Source organism: Coregonus lavaretus (genome assembly GCF_964263955.1).
Source record: "Coregonus lavaretus genome assembly, chromosome: 11".
Taxonomy (NCBI): domain Eukaryota; kingdom Metazoa; phylum Chordata; class Actinopteri; order Salmoniformes; family Salmonidae; genus Coregonus; species Coregonus lavaretus.
The window spans coordinates 16,904,234-16,927,489 of NC_139998.1; the positions used below are offsets into that span (position 1 = coordinate 16,904,234).

Below are 23,256 nucleotides of genomic sequence, written 5' to 3' on the forward strand. Positions count from 1 at the left end.
TTACAGGCGCCTCTCATCTTTTTAAGTGGGAGAACTTGCACAATTGGTGGCTGACTAAATACTTTTTTCCCCCCACTGTATGTCTGACTCGGCGTGCATGTGTTTTTGGTGAGCTGTCTGTTCTCTGCCTGCCCTACAGTGACTCAGCCTGCAGCTTACAGGCGAGGGGGACAGCCCCTTTAAGGCAGTCTTCCATACCAGTGCACACAGGAGCCCATATAGGCCTAACCACCGTGTGGCTTTACCAGTCAATATTTCGAGGCACGGCCCTTCCAGACAGGCCAAAGTACTCCTCCAGCTCTCAACTTGTCACCGATCATCAATCCCATCACTCATACATGCTTTGGTCACAATGTGTGCCATACGAAGAGCACAGTAGTACTGTAGTCTTTTGTGGATACACCAGTCAACCTTGTTGGATTGAGTGTTCAACAATCTCCTATGTTGATGCATTGCATGATACTGTGCTGTAAGAATTGTAGGATTCCATACCATTTGAGGCTTTTGCCCCTGTGGACTGGATGCTTAATTCAGAAGAATGTCTCTTTCCTGTTAGCCTCTTTACCCTGAGGAACCAGTAAGAATTGTCCCTGCCTATTGCTAGCATAATTGTTTCCTTTGAACTACTGTGATAGAGAACATGATACTTCCCACTGATAGGGGAGGGAACTAAGCTCATACTTGGAACATCTGCCGTCTGCTCTGTGAATTTACTTAATGGGTTTCTCTAAGATGTGCCTAATATCTAGTTGCACACTCCTCTTTGTCCCAGTAGTCAGCCCAAGTGTTGTCTTCACTGTTTATCATCACTTCTCTTTAGCACCATTCTTTGTTGATGTGTTCAAAGTAGGCTAACTCTCTCCTTGTGAGCTTTGAGTTTTGCATCTTTCCTAGGCTTGTTGTACTGTATGTTTTTTAGTTGGCTGCATTATTAGACTACAAGTCATTATATTGTAATAAGACCTAGGTTATGTTATCAAAACAAAATGAACAACATAAAATGCTATGTTAAGAAAGACCATAGTCTGACATGTCTCATGCTCCTTCATTCAGAGAGAGGGTTATTTGAAGGGATCTATTTTACCTTTCTCTCTCTCGCTCAGAGCCTGGGCTTCATCGACTAATTAAAGAGGCGGTTGCTAAGAGATGACAAGCGGTGACATCGCTGCTGAGAGCCTCTGTGCTGCAGCCTGAACCAGAATCTCTACTCTGGGTCTCTTTTCTCAACCCCTGTCTAGACCTGAGTGCACCTGACCCATGTGAAGGAGTAGAGGAAGCGAGAGGAGCCACACCACACCATGGCAGCTTTCACCAGTACCCCCAAAGTGAGTTCCAGGAGTGCTCCTCGGCACAGAGACTGGGAGCAGAGCCCAGCAGAGTGTGACTGGAAGGACTGTGAGGCTGGAGGCGGTGAGAGATCTACAGGACACAGCACCATGCTGGAGAAGACCCATGACTTCTTCCAGATCTGTGACATCGAGGACAAGGGCTTCATCACCCACCGGGACATGCAGGTGAGATCACCTACTGTATATGGGATCACTGAGTCTGACCAAACCGTCCCATGAGAAGTTATTGAAATGTTTAGGCTACACCAGATGTGAGTTATGCATGTTCCCATCCTTAGTACTGTGATTATATTAGTTACCTAGTCATGTATAGCCTAGATGTTACTTTTATGTCATTATGTCAGAGTAACACATATTTTAAACTGCCGACTTTTGATATTGATTTACAGTGCAAGTTGTTATAGTTGTGTTTTGAACTGTGATTCTTGCTCTGAATGATCAAAACAATCATGAGTTGTGGTGGGTTTGTTGGAGTTGCATTCAGTAGCATTTGAGACTTTTTTCCCTGTGGACTGGATGCTTAATTCAGAAGAATAATACATATTTCCTGTTAGCCTCTTTACCCTGAGGAACCAGTAAGAATTGTCCCAGCCTAGTGCTAGCATAATTGTTTCCTTTGAACTACTGTGATAGAGAACACATGATACTCTGTGGATTACTCTGTGGATGTATCCTAACCTATGCACCAGCTCCCATAGCTCATTATTGTTGTAATTTAGGCTTTTGTTAGGGCATCTGAATGACTGCTGTTAACAATAGCATACATTAGGCTAAATAATGAGGAAATAATGCCAAACCTAACAACTGCAACAAATCCTCCATAGACCTTTGTTGGATTTGGAGACAACAATCTGGTCATTTCACAAGGCTGCATGTGGAGGACAGGGACTGCGTGTGCTCCATAGAATTAAATGGATAACTTTTATATCTCTGTGGTGTGCTCATTAGAGATGATTCTGAGGACATAGCCTGTATCTTTCTAATTCAGGAGAGCATGTGAAAAGAGTGACATGAACCCACGACACACATGGGCTGCAAAGAGCCACACAGAGCCATGCTTTGTCATACAGCAACTTCATCTGCATTACTGTGCAGATCCAAACGCCTCTTACATATTCATCAATGGCAGAATATTCCTTTGATCGAGCACTTGTGAGCCCACGCCGTGACCAGGGTCTCTCAATAGAATAGATCCCTTTGATCCAATGTTTATGGAAATATACAAAACAATTTCCCTAGACCCGCTCCCCGTGTTCATTATGAGTTGTGAAAGTAATGAAATCAGCCTATTTTGTAATAACGTCAATGCATAACCGTGTGCACTCCTGTATAATTCATTACAATTGTCTGTGTAAATTAGTCAAGTTAACCTAGTCTATCAATATAAGTGTTATGCAACTGAAATGCATTTCTGCTGGTCTATTATTAGAAATCCTGAGTAGATAGAACAGAAAATGTATTTCTCTGCCATAAGCAAGATGGTTTTTGATATAGTCGGTTATTTACTACGTCTGATTAGGCTTACCTTGTTTATCCATAAGGACAAAGCAGATACACAAGTAATTTATTTGGCAAAGTTATGAACACCTATTATACAGTGCCTTCGGAAAGTATTCAGACCCCTTGACTTTTCCCACATTTTGTTACGTTACAGCCTTATTCTAAAATTGATAAAATTGTTTTTTTCCTCCTCAATCTACACACAATACCCCATAATGACAAAGCAAAAACAGGTTTTCAGAATTTTTACAAATTCATAAAAATAAAACAAACGGAAATATCACATTTACATAAGTATTCAGACCATTTACTTTGTTGAAGCATCTTTGGCAGCGATTACGGCATCGTGTCTTCTTGGTTTATGACGCTACACGCTTGGCACACCTGTATTTGGGGAGTTTCTCCCATTTCTTCTCTGCAGATCCTCTCAAGCTCTGTCAGGTTGGATCGGGAGTGTTGATGCACAGCTATTTTCAGGTCTCTCCAGACATGTTAGATCGGGTTGAAGTCCGGGCTCTGGCTGGGCCACTCAAGGACATTGAGCCAAGCCACTCCTGCGTTGTCCTGGCTGTGTGCTTAGGGTCGTTGTCCTGTTGGAAGGTGAACCTTCACCCCAGTCTGAGGTCCTGAGTGCTCTGGAGCAGGTTTTCATCAAGGATCTATCTGTACTTTGCTCCATTCACCTTTGCCTCGATCCTGACTAGTGTCCCCGTCCCTGCTGCTGAAAACATCCCCACAGCATGATGCTGCCACCACCATGCTTCACTGTAGGAATGGTGCCAAGTTTCCTCCAGACGTGACGCTTGGCATTCAGGCCAAAGAGACCAACCATGTTTCTCATGGTCTGAGAGTCTTTGGGTGCCTTTTGGCCAATTCCAAGTGGGCTGACGAATCAAATTGTATTTGCCACATGTGGCGAACACAACCGGTGTAGACTTTACAGTGAAATGCTTACATACAAGCCCTTAACCAACAATGCAGTTTAAAAAATAGGGAGAGGTTGTTATCCTGGCACCACACGGCCAGGTCTCTGACCTCCTCCATATAGGCTGTCTCATCGTTGTCAGTGATCAGGCCTACCACTGTAGTGTCGTCGGCAAACTTAATGATGGTGTTGGAGTCGTGCCTGGCCATGCAGTCATGAGTGAACAGGGAGTACAGGAGGGGGCTGAGCACGCACCTCTGAAGGGCCCCCGTGTTGAGGATCAGCGTGGCAGATGTGTTGTTACCTACCCTTACCATCTGGGGGTGGCCCGTCAGAAAGTCCAGGATCCAGTTGCAGAAGGAGGTGTTTAGTCCCAGGGTCCTTAGCTTAGTGATGAGCTTTGAGGGCACTATGGTGCCTTTTACTGAGGAGTGGCTTCCGTCTGGCCACTACCATAAAGGCCTGATTGGTAGAGTGCTGCAGAGATGGTTGTCCTTCTGGAAGGTTCTCCCATCTCCACAGAGGAACTCTAGAGCTCTGTCAGAGTGACCATCGGGTTCTTGGTCACCTCCCTGACCAAGGCCCTTCTCCCCCGATTGCTCAGTATGGCCGGGCGTCCAGCTCTAGGAAGAGTCTTGGTGTTGCAAACTTCTTCCATTTAAGAATGATGGCCACTGTGTTTTTGGGGATCTTCAATGCTGCAGAAATGTTTTGGTACCCTTCCCCAGATCTGTGCCTCGACACAATCCTGTCTCGGAGCTCTACGCACAATTCCTTCGACCTCATGGCTTGGTTTTTGCTCAGACATGCACTGTCAATTGTGGGACCTTATATAGACAGGTGTGTGCCTTTCCAAGTCATGTCCAATCAATTGAATTTACCACAGGTGGACTCCAATCAAGTTGAAGAAACATCTCAAGGTTAATCAATGGAAACAGGGGTCTGAATACTTATGTAAATATGGTATTTCTGTTTTGTATTTTTTATGCATTTGCAAAAGAATCGAAAAACCTGTTCGCTTTGTCATTATAGGGTATTGTGTGTAGATTGTTGAGAAAAAAATAATATTTAATCAATTTTAGAATAAGGCTGTAACGTAACAAAATGTCTGAATACTTTCCAAAGGCACTGTACATTTTTTTACACTTCATGATGTATTCTAGCAACTGCCAGCATTGCCATATACAGTGGGGAAAAAAAGTATTTAGTCAGCCACCAATTGTGCAAGTTCTCCCACTTAAAAAGATGAGAGAGGCCTGTAATTTTCATCATAGGTACACGTCAACTATGACAGACAAATTGAGAAATAAAAATCCAGAAAATCACATTGTAGGATTTTTTATGAATTTATTTGCAAATTATGGTGGAAAATAAGTATTTGGTCAATAACAAAAGTTTCTCAATACTTTGTTATATACCCTTTGTTGGCAATGACACAGGTCAAACGTTTTCTGTAAGTCTTCACAAGGTTTTCACACACTGTTGCTGGTATTTTGGCCCATTCCTCCATGCAGATCTCCTCTAGAGCAGTTATGTTTTGGGGCTGTCGCTGGGCAACACGGACTTTCAACTCCCTCCAAAGATTTTCTATGGGGTTGAGATCTGGAGACTGGCTAGGCCACTCCAGGACCTTGAAATGCTTCTTACGAAGCCACTCCTTCGTTGCCCGGGCGGTGTGTTTGGGATCATTGTCATGCTGAAAGACCCAGCCACGTTTCATCTTCAATGCCCTTGCTGACGGAAGGAGGTTTTCACTCAAAATCTCACGATACATGGCCCCATTCATTCTTTCCTTTACACGGATCAGTGGTCCTGGTCCCTTTGCAGAAAAACAGCCCCAAAGCATGATGTTTCCACCCCCATGGTTCACAGTAGGTATGGTGTTCTTTGGATGCAACTCAGCATTATTTGTCCTCCAAACACGACGAGTTGAGTTTTTACCAAAAAGTTCTATTTTGGTTTCATCTGACCATATGACATTCTCCCAATCCTCTTCTGGATCATCCAAATGCACTCTAGCAAACTTCAGACGGGCCTGGACATGTACTGGCTTAAGCAGGGGGACACGTCTGGCACTGCAGGATTTGAGTCCCTGGCGGCGTAGTGTGTTACTGATGGTAGGCTTTGTTACTTTGGTCCCAGCTCTCTGCAGGTCATTCACTAGGTCCCCCCGTGTGGTTCTGGGATTTTTGCTCACCGTTCTTGTGATCATTTTGACCCCACGGGGTGAGATCTTGCGTGGAGCCACAGATCGAGGGAGATTATCAGTGGTCTTGTATGTCTTCCATTTCCTAATACTTGCTCCCACCGTTGATTTCTTCAAACCAAGCTGCTTACCTATTGCAGATTCAGTCTTCCCAGCCTGGTGCAGGTCTACAATTTTGTTTCTGGTGTCCTTTGACAGCTCTTTGGTCTTGGCCATAGTGGAGTTTGGAGTGTGACTGTTTGAGGTTGTGGACAGGTGTCTTTTATACTGATAACAAGTTCAAACAGGAGCCATTAATACAGGTAACGAGTGGAGGACAGAGGAGCCTCTTAAAGAAGAAGTTACAGGTCTGTGAGAGCCAAAAATCTTGCTTGTTTGTAGGTGACCAAATACTTATTTTCCACCATAATTTGCAAATAAATTCATTAAAAATCCTACAATGTGATTTTCTGTAGAAAAAAAATCTCAATTTGTCTGTCATAGTTGACGTGTACCTATGATGAAAATTACAGGCCTCTCTCATCTTTTTAAGTGGGAGAACTTGCACAATTGGTGGCTGACTAAATACTTTTTTCCCCCACTGTATGTGCACATGTATCATTTTCTGCTGATGCACAAACAGCCTTACAATGTTTTTCACACCATGACCAAGAGAGTGCCAGGGGTGTCTCAGGCTGTGAACTCTGTCTGCTGACATAAGGGATGTGTTCAGCCCAGATAACAGAGTTTACAAGGAGTTCCTACTATGAATTTCACAAGTGGTTTCAGTGTAAACATAGACATGCCCAGCTCACAGAGGTGTGGCAGCGGTTGGCTTTTCTGGATCATTGTGGTCTTTACTGCTTATTTTCAGGGTTTCAGAGTGTAATTTAGTCTCTGTTTGCTTTCACACTGCTTGGCCTTGGCGTGTAAATGGTGGTTTGGGCTTATGTTGTCAAGGCTAATGTTGACTGTTTTTAGATGTTTTTGTTGACTTTGGGCAGAATTGTTCATTTCTGTAATGTTTGAGTTCAATCTGAATTAATTAATGTCACAAGTTTATTAATATAAACATTTTATGAAACAGCCTATCCTAGTTATTAACGATTCTTTCATCATGAACTCACATTACATCCATCACATCGGTTGTGTGAGTGCTAATAATACACGATCCTACACTTTATGAACATGAAGTACATATGCAGTCCTGTACTTGGATACATGACCATCTCTTCTGATGCTTATGATACTGTTGAGTGTTTTGCCAGGTGTTTGTGCTTGGCTGGCAGCTGTTGAACCATACTCTATTGTTGGCACAGTAGGATTCTAAGGGAGGACAGCTCATAATATGGCTGGAATTTAGTGAATGAAATGCCATGAAACACATGGAAACCATGTGTTTTTTTGTGTTTGATACCATTCCATTCATTCTGTTCCAGCCATTACTATGAGCCTGTCCTCCCCAATTAAGGTCCCGCCGGCCGCCTGTGATTGTTAACGTAGAGACTCCGAGTCCTTCAGGTCCCCAGTTGTGTCAATGGCGCCTGATTGTGTTGTGTGTCCTGCTCCACAGAGGCTGCATGGACAGCTGCCCCTCAGTGCAGAGGAGCTGGAGAATGTCTTCGACACCCTGGACTCTGACGGCAACGGATACCTCACCTTGCAGGAGTTCTCCTCGGGGTTCAGTGCGTTGACTATGTTCTCTTCTCACTTTCTACTGTCCAATGTATGTTGATGTGCTGTGATTGTTTTGAAAAAGTGATGTAGTTTGATTTGATGTATCTTCCATTTCCACATAACATTAACCATGCTAGTGCACTGTGCAAGCAGAGTATGCAGCGCTGAGTAGGTGCAGGTACATAGAGAGGGAGTAAAGGATATTATAAATCATCTCCTGGACTCTTATTTCTCCAGGTGAGTTCCTGTTTGGCCGGAGGATCCCTTTAACAGAGGGGATGGGGGAGGCCAACCCCATTGCCAAGGAAGCCACCCAGGGCCCCCCAGACTCCCTGTACCAGACCCAGTGGGAGGAGAGGCTGACGGGCAGCGAGGATGAGGAGGAGAGGCACTTCTGCATGCTCATGGAGAGCTTGGGTGCCAGCAACGTCTTTGAGGAGTCAGTGTTTGTTTTTGTCTATGACGTCCATACTGGGAAATCCTTTGTCCATCCCTCAACAATAACCAGTCTATTCCTTTAGAATGGTTAGATTGATTGAAGTCAGCTGTGCAAAACAACAGTAGTGCTAACCATTCTGTTTCAATCGGCTTGCTTTGATATTTCTCCGAAAATTCTATAAGCTTAACAAACAAGCATAAAGTCTACAGACATGTATAAGTAGAAAACAGATTAAATACCTGAAGTCACTGTCATCTACCCCAAAAACCTCAGACAAAGGAAAAGTTAATCTAAATTGAGTTGGGTTATTTAACCTTGCACAAATCATTATAGTCACTGACATTCATGTTTTTGGCCTTCTGAACTCTAGGCGTTCAGAGGAGAGAAACGAGAAAGCCGGGCCTCGCATAATGCATGACTAAACTCACCTTTAGCAAACAAGTGTGGCTCAATAAAAGTAAACGGTAGTAGGTGAGGATGTCAAATTGATAAGTACATCCTATTGACTGTCTGTAAACCTGGGTTAGAACCAGAAAGGAATGCTGACAATTTAGATCAGATCAGTTTGCTTCAACCTCTGGTGTGTTTTCCTGAAGTTGACATGGCATAGAACTCTACTGTGAGGATTGGAAAGTTTCCATATTTGTTTAGGAGTATCCAGAGGCCTGCTAGTCTGATCAATCAGTCCTAATTTCAATGAACAGAGATCCATCAAACATGCATTGTATGAGATAATTTTCTCAATTGGTCTTTCCACATATTGCCCTGCCAAAAATGTTTTATAAATACATTATTCCAGTCATTATCTGAACACTGACGTGAAGACCATGGCACAGACAAAGATTGCATTTAAACTGTTGTATCAAAATAGCTCTATTTTCTACTAACAGGAAATGGGATTTTCTAGGCTAAGATCATCTTGACCAAATGTCAATTTTGCGCAAATATGTAAGCACGGCTGCAAGCAGCCCACAGCTACCCACTGCCTGCCTACATTGCCCTAATTGTTCACATTGACCTTCAAGTGTAATTCAACTTCAAGTACACACATTTTTTCACCAAGAAGTACCTCAGTACAGTTGTTCTACACAGAAACCTGACTACAGAATACAGACCGTATTCCAGGTCTTGTCATTCAGACTAATCTTTGTTCTGACCCCCTTTCCATCAGCCCTGGTGAGGTGCGTAGTCTGTGGGCCCAGCTGAGGAGAGATGAGCCGCATCTCCTGTCCAACTTTGAGGAGTTCCTGGCCAGGGTCACCTTCCAGATCAAAGAGGTCAACCAGGAGAAGAGGGAGATGGAGAGCGCCCTTAAAAGGTAGAAATATCGCATATCATCAGGTATTGGTACCCATGTAGAATTTGTGCAATTAGTAGCTCACTGTAGCCTGGTACCAGATCTGTTTGTGATGTCTTGCCAACTCCTATGGTCACTGGCAAGACGGTACAAACAGATCTGGGACCAGGCTAGCTCAATGTTCCTTTACAGATAACCTCTGCCTGAGTAACGAAGGGCAAAGTAGCCTACTGCTTGCTACGATATGAATGTCATTTCAACCTTCTTTGCATTAGGGCATCTGTAGAATGATCGTCCCCAGTTATATATCTGTCTTTTTCTGTGTTTATTTCCCTTTTTATTATTTTTTTGTACTAAAAGTATAACTTTTTCTGACTGACAGATTTGTAGTCCTTAGTTAAGCCTGCTAAATTCCACACATTAAGCGCTAGTGCTGCCTTGGGAGGGGAGAAGTGTTAAAGTTTTACAGTGTGGGTGGAACAAACTTTTATTTCAAGAGACACATTTACTCAACTGTTGGGATGTGGCTAACCTTCCAGCTCCAAAGCAATATTAAGTGCTTGTGAATGTGCTCCCTAAACTCCCACTTTCTCCAAATTGTGTCAGACAATGTTCATGGCAATTGTACGCAAAGGAATACTACTTGACAATCTCTACCTACTTGTTTACATTTTACATTTTTAGTCATTTAGCAGACGCTCTTATCCAGAGCGACTTACAGTTAGTGAGTGCATACATTTATTTATTTATTTTCATACTGGCCCCCCGTGAGAATCGAACTCACAACCCTGGCATTGCAAGTGCCATGCTCTACCAACTGAGCTACACGGGGTTTATTATGTCATGTTTCAACTGAGCACCGCTTAGCTTTTGTACCATAGTGGTGCATTATCACACAGTTTCACATAGTTGAAGAGCAACCAGTTTTTGAGTCCGTTTCTGAGTGAAAGGAATGCAAATGTTGGATGAAGCTGCTATGGTTGGGTTTTATGACAAGTGGCTCACACTTTGCAGCTGTTTCAAAACGTGTGAATGTCTTTCTTGCTGTATTCAGAGCTGTAGAGACACAGGGGTTTGATTAAAGCTGACCGGAGTGGTTAGGCCTTGAATGGTTAAGTAATTATAGTTATCCCTTTTGATTTTTCAGATGTGAATGACACTATACAGGGGGGAAAAAAGTATTTAGTCAGCCACCAATTGTGCAAGTTCTCCCACTTAAAAAGATGAGGCCTGTAATTTTCATCATAGGTACACGTCAACTATGACAGACAAATTGAGATTTTTTTCTCTCCAGAAAATCACATTGTAGGATTTTTAATGAATTTATTTGCAAAATAAGTATTTGGTCACCTGCAAACAAGCAAGATTTCTGGCTCTCACAGACCTGTAACTTCTTCTTTAAGAGGCTCCTCTGTCCTCCACTCGTTACCTGTATTAATGGCACCTGTTTGAACTTGTTATCAGTATAAAAGACACCTGTCCACAACCTCACAGTCACACTCCAAACTCCACTATGGCCAAGACCAAAGAGCTGTCAAAGGACACCAGAAACAAAATTGTAGACCTGCACCAGGCTGGGAAGATTGAATCTGCAATAGGTAAGCAGCTTGGTTTGAAGAAATCAACTGTGGGAGCAATTATTAGGAAATGGAAGACATACAAGACCACTGATAATCTCCCTCGAACTGGGGCTCCACGCAAGATCTCACCCCGTGGGGTCTTGCGTGTCTCCTGAGTGGCGCAGTGGTCTAAGGCACTGCATCGCAGTGCTAACTGTGCCACTAGAGATCCTGGTTCGAATCCAGGCTCTGTCGCAGCCGGCCGCGAACGGGAGACTCATGGGCGGCGCACAATTGGCCCAGCGTCGTCCAGGGTAGGGGAGGGAATGGCCGGCAGGGATGTAGCTCAGTTGATAGAGCATGGCGTTTGCAACGCCAGGGTTGTGGGTTCGATTCCCACGGGGGGCCAGTATAAAAAATATATATATATATATATATGTATTCACTAACTGTAAGTCGCTCTGGATAAGAGCGTCTGCTAAATGACTTAAATGTAATGTAAATGTCAAAATGATCACAAGAACGGTGAATGACCTAGTGAATGACCTGCAGAGAGCTGGGACCAAAGTAACAAAGCCTACCATCAGTAACACACTACGCCGCCAGGGACTCAAATCCTGCAGTGCCAGACGTGTCCCCCTGCTTAAGCCAGTACATGTCCAGGCCCGTCTGAAGTTTTCTGGAGTGCATTTGGATGATCCAGAAGAGGATTGGGAGAATGTCATATGGTCAGATGAAACCAAAATATAACTTTTTGGTAAAAACACATCTCGTCGTGTTTGGAGGACAAAGAAGGGTGAGTTGCATCCAAAGAACACCATACCTACTGTGAAGCATGGGGGTGGAAACATCATGCTTTGGGGCTGTTTTTCTGCAAAGGGACCAGGACGACTGATCCGTGTAAAGGAAAGAATGAATGGGGCCATGTATCGTGAGATTTTGAGTGAAAACCTCCTTCCATCAGCAAGGGCATTGAAGATGAAACGTGGCTGGGTCTTTCAGCATGACAATGATCCCAAACACACCGGCCGGGCAACGAAGGAGTGGCTTCGTAAGAAGCATTTCAAGGTCCTGGAGTGGCCTAGCCAGTCTCCAGATCTCAACCCCATAGAAAATCTTTGGAGGGAGTTGAAAGTCTGTGTTGCCCAGCGACAGCCCCAAAACATCACTGCTCTAGAGGAGATCTGCATGGAGGAATGGGCCAAAATACCAGCAACCGTGTGTGAAAACCTTGTGAAGACTTACAGAAAACATTTGACCTGTGTCATTGCCAACAAAGGGTATATAACAAAGTAAGAAACTTTTGAGAAACTTTTGTTATTGACCAAATACTTATTTTCCACCATAATTTGCAAATAAATTCATTAAAAATCCTACAATGTGATTTTCTGCAATTTTTTTTCTCATTTTGTCTGTCATAGTTGACGTGTACCTATGATGAAAATTACAGGCCTCTCTCATCTTTTTAAGTGGGAGAACTTGCACAATTGGTGGCTGACTAAATATTTTTTCCCCCCACTGTACACTGATAATAAGTGCACATTTTTTCTGGTACTCATCTGAAAATCTATTTGTTGCTGTGCCTGTTTGGAATGCGTCATAATAGCTTACAATTACCTACTGTATGATTGAAATGCTAGACTGAAAGCTTATTTAAACATTTGATAACAACACTTGAGTGGCCCATTTTATTATGTGGAAAATGCTTTATTAGCATTAACAAAACAAAAACATTTTCTAAATCCGAACAGAAAAGCAGCAACACATGACGATGAGATCCAGCGCTTATATGAAGAAATGGAGCAGCAAATCAAAAATGAGAAGGACAGGATCCTCCTGCAGGTAAAGGAGAGATCTCCCACTGCATACACCAGACTTGTTAGTAACTTCAGTTTTCTGAAAGATGCTCTTGCTCTCTCGTTCTCCTTTCCTCGTTCTCCTTTCCTCGTTCTCCCTCACTCTCTTTCTCCCTCACTCTCTTTCTCCCTCACTCTCTTTCTCCCTCCTGCAGGACTCTGAGCGCTTCCTGTCTAGGAGTCAGGATCTAGAGCATCAGCTGTCCAGTAAGGAGAGGGAGCTAGATCAGATCTTCCAGAAACAGAGGAGGGTGAGTAGGGACAAGAATGATGAGTCATTGATTATCACAGGCATCACACTGATGGGTAGATTTGCACTGTACAGAACTTAATATTATTTTTGATTAAATCTAATTTTGGTGAAAGTGTTTTTGAACAATGTGAGATATCAACTGATTGATATCAACAGAATTGTCACCAGCTATTATGAATTAGTACTCTAAGAGCTGTTGCTGAGTGTCTGCAGCTTATTCTGTAATGGAAATTAAGAGATGATCATGTGCAACCGTCACACTCTCACAAACAGAACTCCACTGAAGCTTTTAAGACTAATTTGTCCATTGGAAATTAGTCCTATATTATTTTTTATTTTTTTTGGGGGGGTGGATCAGCTTTAATATTGCAGATTGTGGCTTCCATCATTGTAATTGTCTGCATCATTTCCAATCCCAATATACTGTTTTGTGTGTGTGTGTATATATATATATATATATATATATATATATATATATATATATTTATTTATTTATTTATTTATTTATTTATTACATATATTTCCTTTATTCTTTTCCCCTACCACCCCACCCCTAATTGGAGTAAACTAATCGATAACAATTAGTCTTACCAGCACTTCTTACTTTGCTTTACAAAGGGGAACAAGGCCTTAGTTCCTACTGTACCCAAGTCACCAAGGCCTTCTCTCAGAGCTCCCTGGCACCTCTAATTATTATGTCTGTAATTCACATTCCATGTTCCTCTCTGCCAACCATGGAAATAGAATGGCAGAACATTGACTTGAATGGGAATGTCCGTTCTAGAGATTCTATTTCTATGCTGTAAAGCAGGCATCCAGACGCTATGCTGGCTAGCCTCATTGCAGTGTCGCTAGATAAAGTATCTTGTTGTTTTGGATCCGCTGTTGTAGCACTTGGGCTTATATATTTAGAACAGTGATAGTAGCGTTTGAGGCTACAGTCAAACAACATCCTTATCTGTGTGTCCTCACACAACCCCTGGCTTTAATGGATGTGTGTGGGTCAGACCAGGCCAGTATGTGTTATGCAAGTTTAGAAGATTTCTGTTCATCAATGCTTGGTGTATCATAGCAAACACACATTGATCATCCTTAGCAATCATAGTGTCTAGACTCCAGACTATGATTGTTACTGCATAGAAGTGTCTGGGAAATTGTGTTTTTCAAGCTGCATATGATCAGATAAATGAAATGAAAGTGTATATTGTAGGGTGTCTGCTTTTGGCTGTAGTGTTGTTTTGTGTGTCTCCTCTGTGACTGTGGCCCCTCTCCCCTGTGTCCCCTCCCCAGTTGGAATGTCAGTGCCGGGAGCTGCACAGCGAGCAGCACGTGACCAAGGTGGAGAACGTGAAGCTGAAGCAGACGAATGAGGATCTGGCCCAGGAGCTGGAGCACACCAGTCAGGAGCTGACCCTGGCACAGGAGCAGCTGGGCCTTCTGCAGGAACAGTCCTCACGCCTGCACAAGGAGAGGGAGATGTAAGTCTGCCTATTTGTATCCGACTGGTTGGCTAGCTGACTGTTTGGGTCTCCTTGTGAGTCCACAGTACATGATTATGTGGATTTGTTTTCTAACACAGGGAAATGTACCAGGTCACAGAGGGATTGCAGAGAGAGCGAGCAAGCCTGCTGAAACAACTTGACCTCCTGAGGTAGGAGAGGAGAGGAGACAGACACACACTAGGAGAGAGGCAGTGGGTTATATCAGTTCAGGGCCACTGTTCTCCAAATCAAGGAGCAATTAACATACTGTACAATAGTGTACAATGTTATTTTCACTACAAACCAAGGCCACGCATCCATCGAGCAGATAGCATAGTATTGACCTCAGGCAAACTCCTCGAAGCTGTTTCACACTAGTTCTTAGAAAATGTGTTTTTATTTTTTGCAATGAACCCATTCCTTGTTATATTGTCTCCAGGGAAATGAACAAACACTTACGAGATGAACACGATATGTCCTCTTATCAAGTAAGTATTCACATGAATTTTTTTTCATTGTCCATTTATGAAATCCTGTCTGTCTGTATGATATGTTTGATAGATCCTATCCTAAAAACATGATTCCTTGAAAAGCATGGAACCTAGAAAACATGTTCTATCAAATCCAATTGCAATCAAACTGTAGATTACATTTGTTGTTGTTTTGCAGAAACCAAGGAATACTGTTGAAAATCCTACTTGGAACCCGAGGCCTGGATCACATACTCTGAATCCCTTTGACAAAAAGGCCTTTAAATGGTACACCGTTTGCTCTGAAATGAATGAATACTGTCTCATGCAGTTGTGGAGGCCTTAATTTATACAAATGTTCAATTCACCTACAATACACACTTCTTCAGTATGACTGTAGCTTGAGTAGTTATTAATGGTGAATGATTCATATTTTCTAAGTAGATGGCATTACACAAAGTAGAACAAAGCACATGACACAGAATTCAAATGTAGGACAGAAAGCTGTTCAATAGGGCTACAGTTGTAGCTCTGTGCAGAACATGTCTGTACTGTATTTACATTGTTCTGAAAATGCAAATGCTTAGTCAATTCACATTCTACAGCCATACCGTTATGTTCCAAAAAAAGCAATTGTGAGCCAATTCACATGTGTCCCTCTAATTACCAGCTCATCCCTGTCTCTCCAGTGAGGAAGAGGAGGGAGGGCTCCCCCACTCTAAGAGGAAGAGCCCAGGGGGAGTAAATGGCTACAGCCTGGATTATGTGGTAGACTCCAACCCCCCCCACAGACCCCTCCAGAGGATCATCTCCATAGAGGAGGACCACCTACCCCAGCTCCTACAGGACGACTACCATGCCCAGCTCTGCGAGTGGAGCGAGGAGGCGGAGGAAGAAGGGGAGGAGGCAGAGCACATAGAGCTGCAGATGAACTCAATATATCCTCCTAGTTCTCTTCCGACTAGGGAGCAGCAGCCAGCTGACACCAGAGAGACAGAGACGCCTACGTCCCCCAGGGGCCAGCCTGTCGGCAAGGAGACCGTGGTGAATGTAAGACTTGTATGCTCAGAGATACAAGGTTGATTGGTCCTAATGTGGACATACTTTGTTTTGTCTCTAATCAATAGAACATGAGAAGGTGTCAGTTGGCCAAGTAACCTCCCCTTTAAAATAACCTTGCCTTCCTCTTTAGTCCTTCAGGGTTGTGTATAGGTCAGTGTGTTTTTGTTGGTTCTTACCCCGTATAAAGAGGGGTGCAAGAGGGGTGGATGTACAGCACAATGTGTTCACAAAGCCCTGTTTTTCTGTCTGAGCAGACCTGCGATAGGACAACAGCAGTCACAGGGGTTGGGTTTCTCTCTTTGAGTGACTTGACCCCACAGTTACCCTGGCAACAGGTTTAGCTACTTGTGTGTGTTGAATGAGTGATTCAGGAAGTTTCCATGGTTTACTGTCATCTAGGAACTTACTCTACAGTGCATACGGAAAGTATTCAGACCCCTTGACTTTTAACACATTTTGTTACATTACAGCCTTATTCTAAAATTTATTAAATCGTTTTTTTCCCCTCATCAATCTATACACAATAGCCCATAATGACAAAGCAAAAACAGATTTTTGCAAATGTAATAAAATGGAACAAACTGAAATATTACATTTACATACGTTTTTAGATCCTTTACTCAGTACTTTGTTGAAGCACCTTTGGCAGCGATTACAGCCTCGAGTCTTCTTGGGTACCATTCTTCTCTGCAGATCCTCTCAAGCTCTGTCAGGTTGGCTGGGGAGCATCGCTGCACACCTATTTCCAGGTCTCTCCAGAGATGTTAGATCGGGTTCAAGTCCGGGCTCTGGTTAGGCCAATCAGACTTGTCCCGAAGCCACTCCTGCGTTGTCTTGGCTGTGTGCTTAGGGACGTTGTCCTGCTGGAAGGTGAACCTTCGCCCCAGTCTGAGGACCTGAGTGCTCTGGAGCAGGTTTTCATCAAGGATCTCTCTGTACTTTGCGCTGTTCATCTTTCCCTCGATCATGACAAGTCTCCCAGTCCCTGCTGCTGAAAAACATCCCCACAGCATGATGCTGCCACCACCATGCTTCACCGTAGGGATGGTGGCAGGTTTCCTCCAGGCGTGACGCTTGGCATTCAGGCCAAAGAGTTCAATCTTGGTTTCATCAGACCTGAGAATCTTGCTACTCATGGTCAGAGTCCTTTAGGTGCCTTTTGGCAAACTCCAAGCTGGCTATCGTGCCTTTTACTGAGGAGTGGCTTCTGTCTGGCCACTCTACCATAAAGGCCTGATTTGGTGGAGTGCTGCAGAGATGGTTGTTCTTCTGGAAGGTTCTCCCATCTCCACAGAGGAACTCTGGAGCTCTGTCAGAGTGACTACCGGGTTCTTGGTCACCTCCCTGACCAAGGCCCTTCTCCCCCGATTGCTCAGTTTGGCCGGGCGGCCAGCTCTAGGAAGAGTCTTGGTGGTTCCAAACTTCTTCCATTAAGAATGATGGGAGGCCACAGTGTTCTTGGGGACCTTCAATGCTGCAGACATTTTTTTGGAATCCTTCCCCAGATCTGTGCCTCGACACAATCCTGTCGCGGAGCTCTACGGACAATTCCTTCGACCTCATGGCTTGGTTTTTGCTCTGACATGCACAGTCACCTGTGGGACCTTATATAGACAGGTGTGTGCCTTTCCAAATCATGTCCAATCAATTGAATTTACCACTCCAATTAAGTTGTAGAAACATCTCAAGGATGATCAATGGAACAGGATGCGCCAGAGCTCAATTTTGAGTCTCATAGCAAACGGTCTGAAAACGTATGTTAATAAAGTATTTCTTTTTTTTATTTTGAATACATTTGCATATATCTTGATAATTACTTGAGGAAAAGTTGACTGAAGCACAAAATGGAGTTTGGAAAAATGTAATGAAACCTATAGAATGACCTCTTCCCTCTGCTTCATCTCTCTGTGTTGTTTTCAGGAGGGTGCAGCATCACCCCCGGACCGCCTGTTTAAGATCGTGCTGGTAGGGAACTCTAGCGTGGGGAAGACCTCCCTCCTCAGGAGGTTCTGTGACGACTGCTTCTACCCAGGCACCTCTGCCACCGTGGGTGAGTAGTGAGTGGCCTCTCCAGGGTTCCTTTTCTAGAGCAGATTAGGGTTTTCATTAGGCACCAACGGAACACAACGGACTGAAACTGGGTGGAACTACCTGGACTTGAATAGGAATCTAGTTTTTGTTTTATGTTGCAAACTGTTTTGATATGGTGTGTCCTAATCAACATGACCCAGGGCAGAGCTGAGCCCCCAGACCTGTGGCTGGCTGACCTCACCCTCCCTCTCACAACGGCTTTACTCATTAAGCTCTTTTAAATGCTGATTGCTTACACTGTGGAAAGCCGACTATGTTGTGTTGATCTTGCACTACATAGGCAACAGCCTAAGCAGATAAACCATATTGTGGTGCTGTTGTATTGACTGACTTGTATTCACACAGACCATGACTGGATACTGGCCTTTCTGTTGTACAGTAGGTGACTGGATACTGGCCATGACTGGATACTGGCCTTTCTGTTGTACAGTAAGTGACTGGATACTGGCCTTTCTGTTGTACAGTAGGTGACTGGATACTGACCATGACTGGATACTGGCCTTTCTGTTCTTCAGTAGGTTAATGTTACACACCCAAACCTAGTTTGTTCTTTGACTGACTGCGAGCATACTGAATTACGTCATGTCCCAACCCACACAGCATCACATGAGACGGCTTGTGAAGTCAGTGTTCCTTTCCTGTCATTCTGCAGCCTGGTACGAACAGCTCCAGATCTCTAATCTCCTCTCTATTTAGGCCCTGTTTGGAAGAACACAAAAATTATTTGATTCTGAAAATAGTAATTTTTAGGAGAAACTCAGATGGATTTTGAATTGTATGGTCCCTCTAGAACAATAGGCAATATACTCTCAACTCTTGTTGATGCAATTGTGATGCAGTCATTGACAAAAAACATGTTGTTTCTCCTTTTCTATTTGAGCACTGGGAACAACTATAGTTGATTGCAACCATCAATGGATGAGTAACATTTCAGAAACTCAGAAGGACAAATATCCTTTGAAGTTCCTTGTTCTATCCAGATTTAGCCCGGAAATCAATTGTTGTTTCCTTTCATCATTGTTTAACCTTTTCCTATCTTGCTACGAACCCAGCACTTCTAAAAAGAATACGGACAGAAAATTACAGGGAAAAAATATTATTGGAATGCAAAATATAGTAAATGACTTAAGTGATATCTTGTCCATCCTGCATCAACAGGCATAGACTACAGTGTGAAAACGATAACAGTGGACAACAGCCAGGTGGCACTGCAGATGTGGGATACAGCAGGACAGGAGAGGTGGGAAACATGACTCTACTAAGGGAATTTACACACGTTCAAATTTTTACCTCAGCAGCTTTTGTTTTGCTACATGCAGTTGTGCTCTATGGCACATAGATAATGTCAGTGAAGGGACATATTACTACAATGCTTAAATGTCAGTATTCTTGACAGTATTTTCTAATGAGACCATGTTGCACATGATACTTGAAAATAGTATCTTAATGAAACTATATACATGAGGATAAAGTACAAATGGAGGAATGATCAGTTTTCCTTCTCCACTCCTTCAGGTATCGCAGCATCACCAAGCAGTTCTTCCGCAAGGCTGACGGTGTGGTAGTCATGTATGACATCACTGCTGAGCAGAGCTTCACTGCGGTGAGACAGTGGCTGACCAGTGTACAGGTAAGACAAGCCCTAACACTTCACTGCTCACCTCTGAAATAGCAGGCCTACACATGTAGGTAATACTGAGGGTCTCCTCCTGCTCAATAGCACATTCAATGTAGGCCGACATAACATTTATATACACTATCAGATCAAATGCGCAAATTATTGTTATTCTTACTGGATATTTGTAAAGATGCACGATACATGTTACCATCCATTATCGTTATGGATTGTGTGCCACGTACTATCTGTACACAACATGTAGTGAATATAGATTTGTCTGTGATCTTGCTCAGTGTAACACTGATGTTAAACACCTGCGATGCTGAATGCTGCTCACCCACTGGGGATATGAAAGGGACCGCTGAGGTTCTAGCCCTAATGGAGTGCATCAGTGCCCATCATCTCAGTCTCTCTTCACAGGAGGGGGCCGGCGACGATATTCCCATCATGCTGCTGGGAAACAAAACGGACAAGGAGAGCGAGCGGGAGGTTCAGACGAGAGTAGGCGAGAAATTAGCCAAGGTCTGTCTATCAGCTATTCCCTGGGTGTTGTGTTAATGGCCCAGTCTTCAACCCACAGGCTTCAGTGCCCACAGCCACAAAGTGGTGGGCCATCTTCTCACTGAATAAGTAAAAGCAACAAAATGTGGGGGTTTTAACGATGTGTGAGTGGGCCTCAAAATGGTCCAGGAGTTGTTTTTCCGATTTCCGACATCCCTCTTTTTTTTCTTTGGGTTTGTAGTTTCTATGGTGATAGATAATTGCTAAGTGCCTTAGATCAGTCAAGAGCTGCTCTTCTTTTTCATTTTGCTCCTATGGCCATTAGTCCAGACAACTTTACCTTAATGTTACTAAAGAGGCCTGAGTGGGAGGCTGTGTGGGAGAGGAGAGCATGATCGACCTACTACAGCCGGTTCCAATCGCAGCACTGTACTGTACATCCCATTGACTTTCCTGTTTTTCATCTGAGAATGACAGTTATCAAATCTCCTTTGCAGGACTGCCAGTTGATTTTCTATGAGTGCAGTGCTTGTTCCGGACAAAAGGTTGTAGACTCTATGGTACATTTGGCAAGGTGAGTTAAGTAAAGTGCTGTGTGGGATTCTGCCCAGCGTTTTAACAGGACATAAGTCTTACTTCTTCCACATTACTATTGTCTTAACACGACTATTTGTCATTTCGATTTTGGCCATTAATTAACAAGGCTATACGAATGGAAAACAAGCTTAATACTGTCAGGCCAAAAATGTAATAACTGTCTGCTTGGACTTTGTCCAAGCTAGGCTTTATGCGGTCTGCAGTGAAATCTGACAACTCACTTTAAGCCAAATGTGTCAGACAACTTTATCCTAACACTTGAAATGCTCCCAACTTCAATAATAGTATCAGAATCCAATATTGTGTGAGATTTCTCTAGTCAAGTCTATTGCACTGTAACTGAGGTTGGGTTCTCACTCTCAATAATAAACAGTTAACCTACACTACAGTATGTGACTTTGGATTAATTTCTGAGTAAGATCTCTTCTCCTGTGTCTCCTAGAGTTCTGAAAGAGCAGGAGGACAGAGAGAAAGAGAAGACGATCCAACTGGTAAACAGCTCTTCACAGAAGAAGAGGTCCTGCTGCTAGCAACAAGAAGGCTACTAGCTAGCTTCTATCTTCTCAACACACAAGGTGATGGTGAACTCACCTAATTAGATGTACAGTATATTCTGACTAGGGTTCCTTAAGAACTCAAAGATCTACAGCACAATACCTCTCACTGTCACTCAGTCCACCTGCGGTGTGTACACCTGTTTCTTGAATCTGTGGTTTTTTAAAAACACCTCTTTAAAAAAATGAAAGGGCATTTTTAAAAATACAGTCTTGCACTACTATAATAAAATATAGATTTCCCTAATGACAACTTATTTTTAATGAAAATGTATTTTCAACTAGCTAAGGCAAAACCAATAACTAGACTACTTTTATATTTAATTCAGTACAGTTTACATTATCTGACAAATGTACTGAAAAAAGAAAAGTCAACCTTGTTTATAGTTGGGTTAGGCTTCGTGAAATCTGAATTTCGTTCGCACCAATTTAACATTTTCCAGTAGTAAAGGGTAAAAACATTTGTCAGATTTGGACTTTATCTCAGTTACTACTTTATCTCAGATCATTTTGATTAATAGATGAGCCTATCCCTCAACTGTAATAAGGTTTACTGTGTTGTATATGTAATGTTGGGACGATTTACCAGAAGTCAACTACAGATGTAGGATCTTAATTTGACCAGGATTGTCCCAGCAAAATATTCCTGCAGCAACAGGATTTGAACATTTACACCATTCACACTTTTCTGCCGATGTAATGTTGCTAATTCATGGTTAGGCTATTGGGCTACATGAAAAGTACAATACTGTTAATATAATATTTTAGTGTGAGTTTTCAGTGAATCTATGTAAATCCTGGAGCGCAGGAAAATTCTCAGCAACAACGGTGATCAAGTGAAGATCCTACATCTGTATGTGTCTAGAAAGTCTAACTGGCAGCTTCTCCTTTTACACATAAATGTTAGTTTTACACTTTGCAATGACAATGGAAGGTAGTAAAGCTCTGACCATACTGTACCTTTATCAAAGCGTTTGCATATAAACAGTCACCACTATTTGGCTTTTTTATGTTATTTGCGCAGTGTTATTTCTATGAAGGAGTTCTGTTGTTGTACTGTAGTTGTTTGCTCAGTTTTTCCAAGTTATTTGCCTTCTCTTAGAGGTATTTGTTTGTGGGCGCACTAAAACATTTATCCTAATAATTCCATAAAAGTTGATATAGCACCAAGTATCCTTGAACAAATGTTCTAGTTTTACAAATCCTGTTTGAAATAAAACATATTGCAATGGATACCATCACTTCACCTGTAAAGTACCTCAGATACCGATAGATACGTATGAGACACTGGAGGTATCATTAGATACCTACTGTATGTGTATTTTCTGTGATGTTGAAGGTTACTGAGAAGTCATCATTTGGAGCCCTCCGGTATAGAGAGAATTCCTTGTGTATTTGACAGTGTGCCATAGCACCATGACTACTCTAAATGAACCCACGCTACTGTGCCTGTGTTCTTGCACAATAATGTATGTGAAAATGTAAATATTAAAAATGTTGTATGGTTTCTCTGAATAATAAATATATATTGTATATTTATTTCAGTGATCTTGTGAATGAAATAATCGAACAAAAATAAAAACACAATTTCCTTGAAGTAGCACAGTGGTTGCAGTTATGAAACTCGAATTTCAGATGCCACCTAGTGGACAATGTTGGTCTTGAGCGTTACATTTTATTGAACTGTTACATGACAGGAGGTACAATTAACAATACAATACAAAGCTATTTTTCAATTCAGAATTGTCATACCAAATTAACATAAATAGCACAATTTCAGTAGCTGACATGAAATAGTGGCAACCATGTTTTAGTACTTGGTGTAAATAACCAACTGAATGC

The 23,256-nt window shown here is 42.7% G+C and overlaps 1 protein-coding gene across 1 annotated transcript; it reads left to right on the plus strand.

Annotated features, from left to right (window-relative positions):
• Positions 1-1,298: 1,298 nt before the first annotated feature.
• LOC311136841 (EF-hand calcium-binding domain-containing protein 4B-like) lies at positions 1,299-22,900 on the plus strand (the record flags this gene model as incomplete). The annotated part of the gene is made up of 17 exons (XM_084171131.1): positions 1,299-1,514; positions 7,533-7,644; positions 7,874-8,075; positions 9,247-9,393; positions 12,683-12,773; positions 12,943-13,038; positions 14,331-14,518; positions 14,620-14,691; positions 14,961-15,009; positions 15,191-15,279; positions 15,681-16,041; positions 17,974-18,103; positions 19,303-19,384; positions 19,660-19,774; positions 20,183-20,284; positions 20,761-20,837; positions 21,303-22,900. The coding sequence occupies 17 exons, from the start codon at positions 1,299-1,301 to the stop codon at positions 21,388-21,390; spliced, it is 2,217 nt and encodes a 738-aa protein (XP_084027257.1). The 3' UTR covers positions 21,391-22,900.
• Between the last annotated feature and the right edge of the window lie 356 nt (positions 22,901-23,256).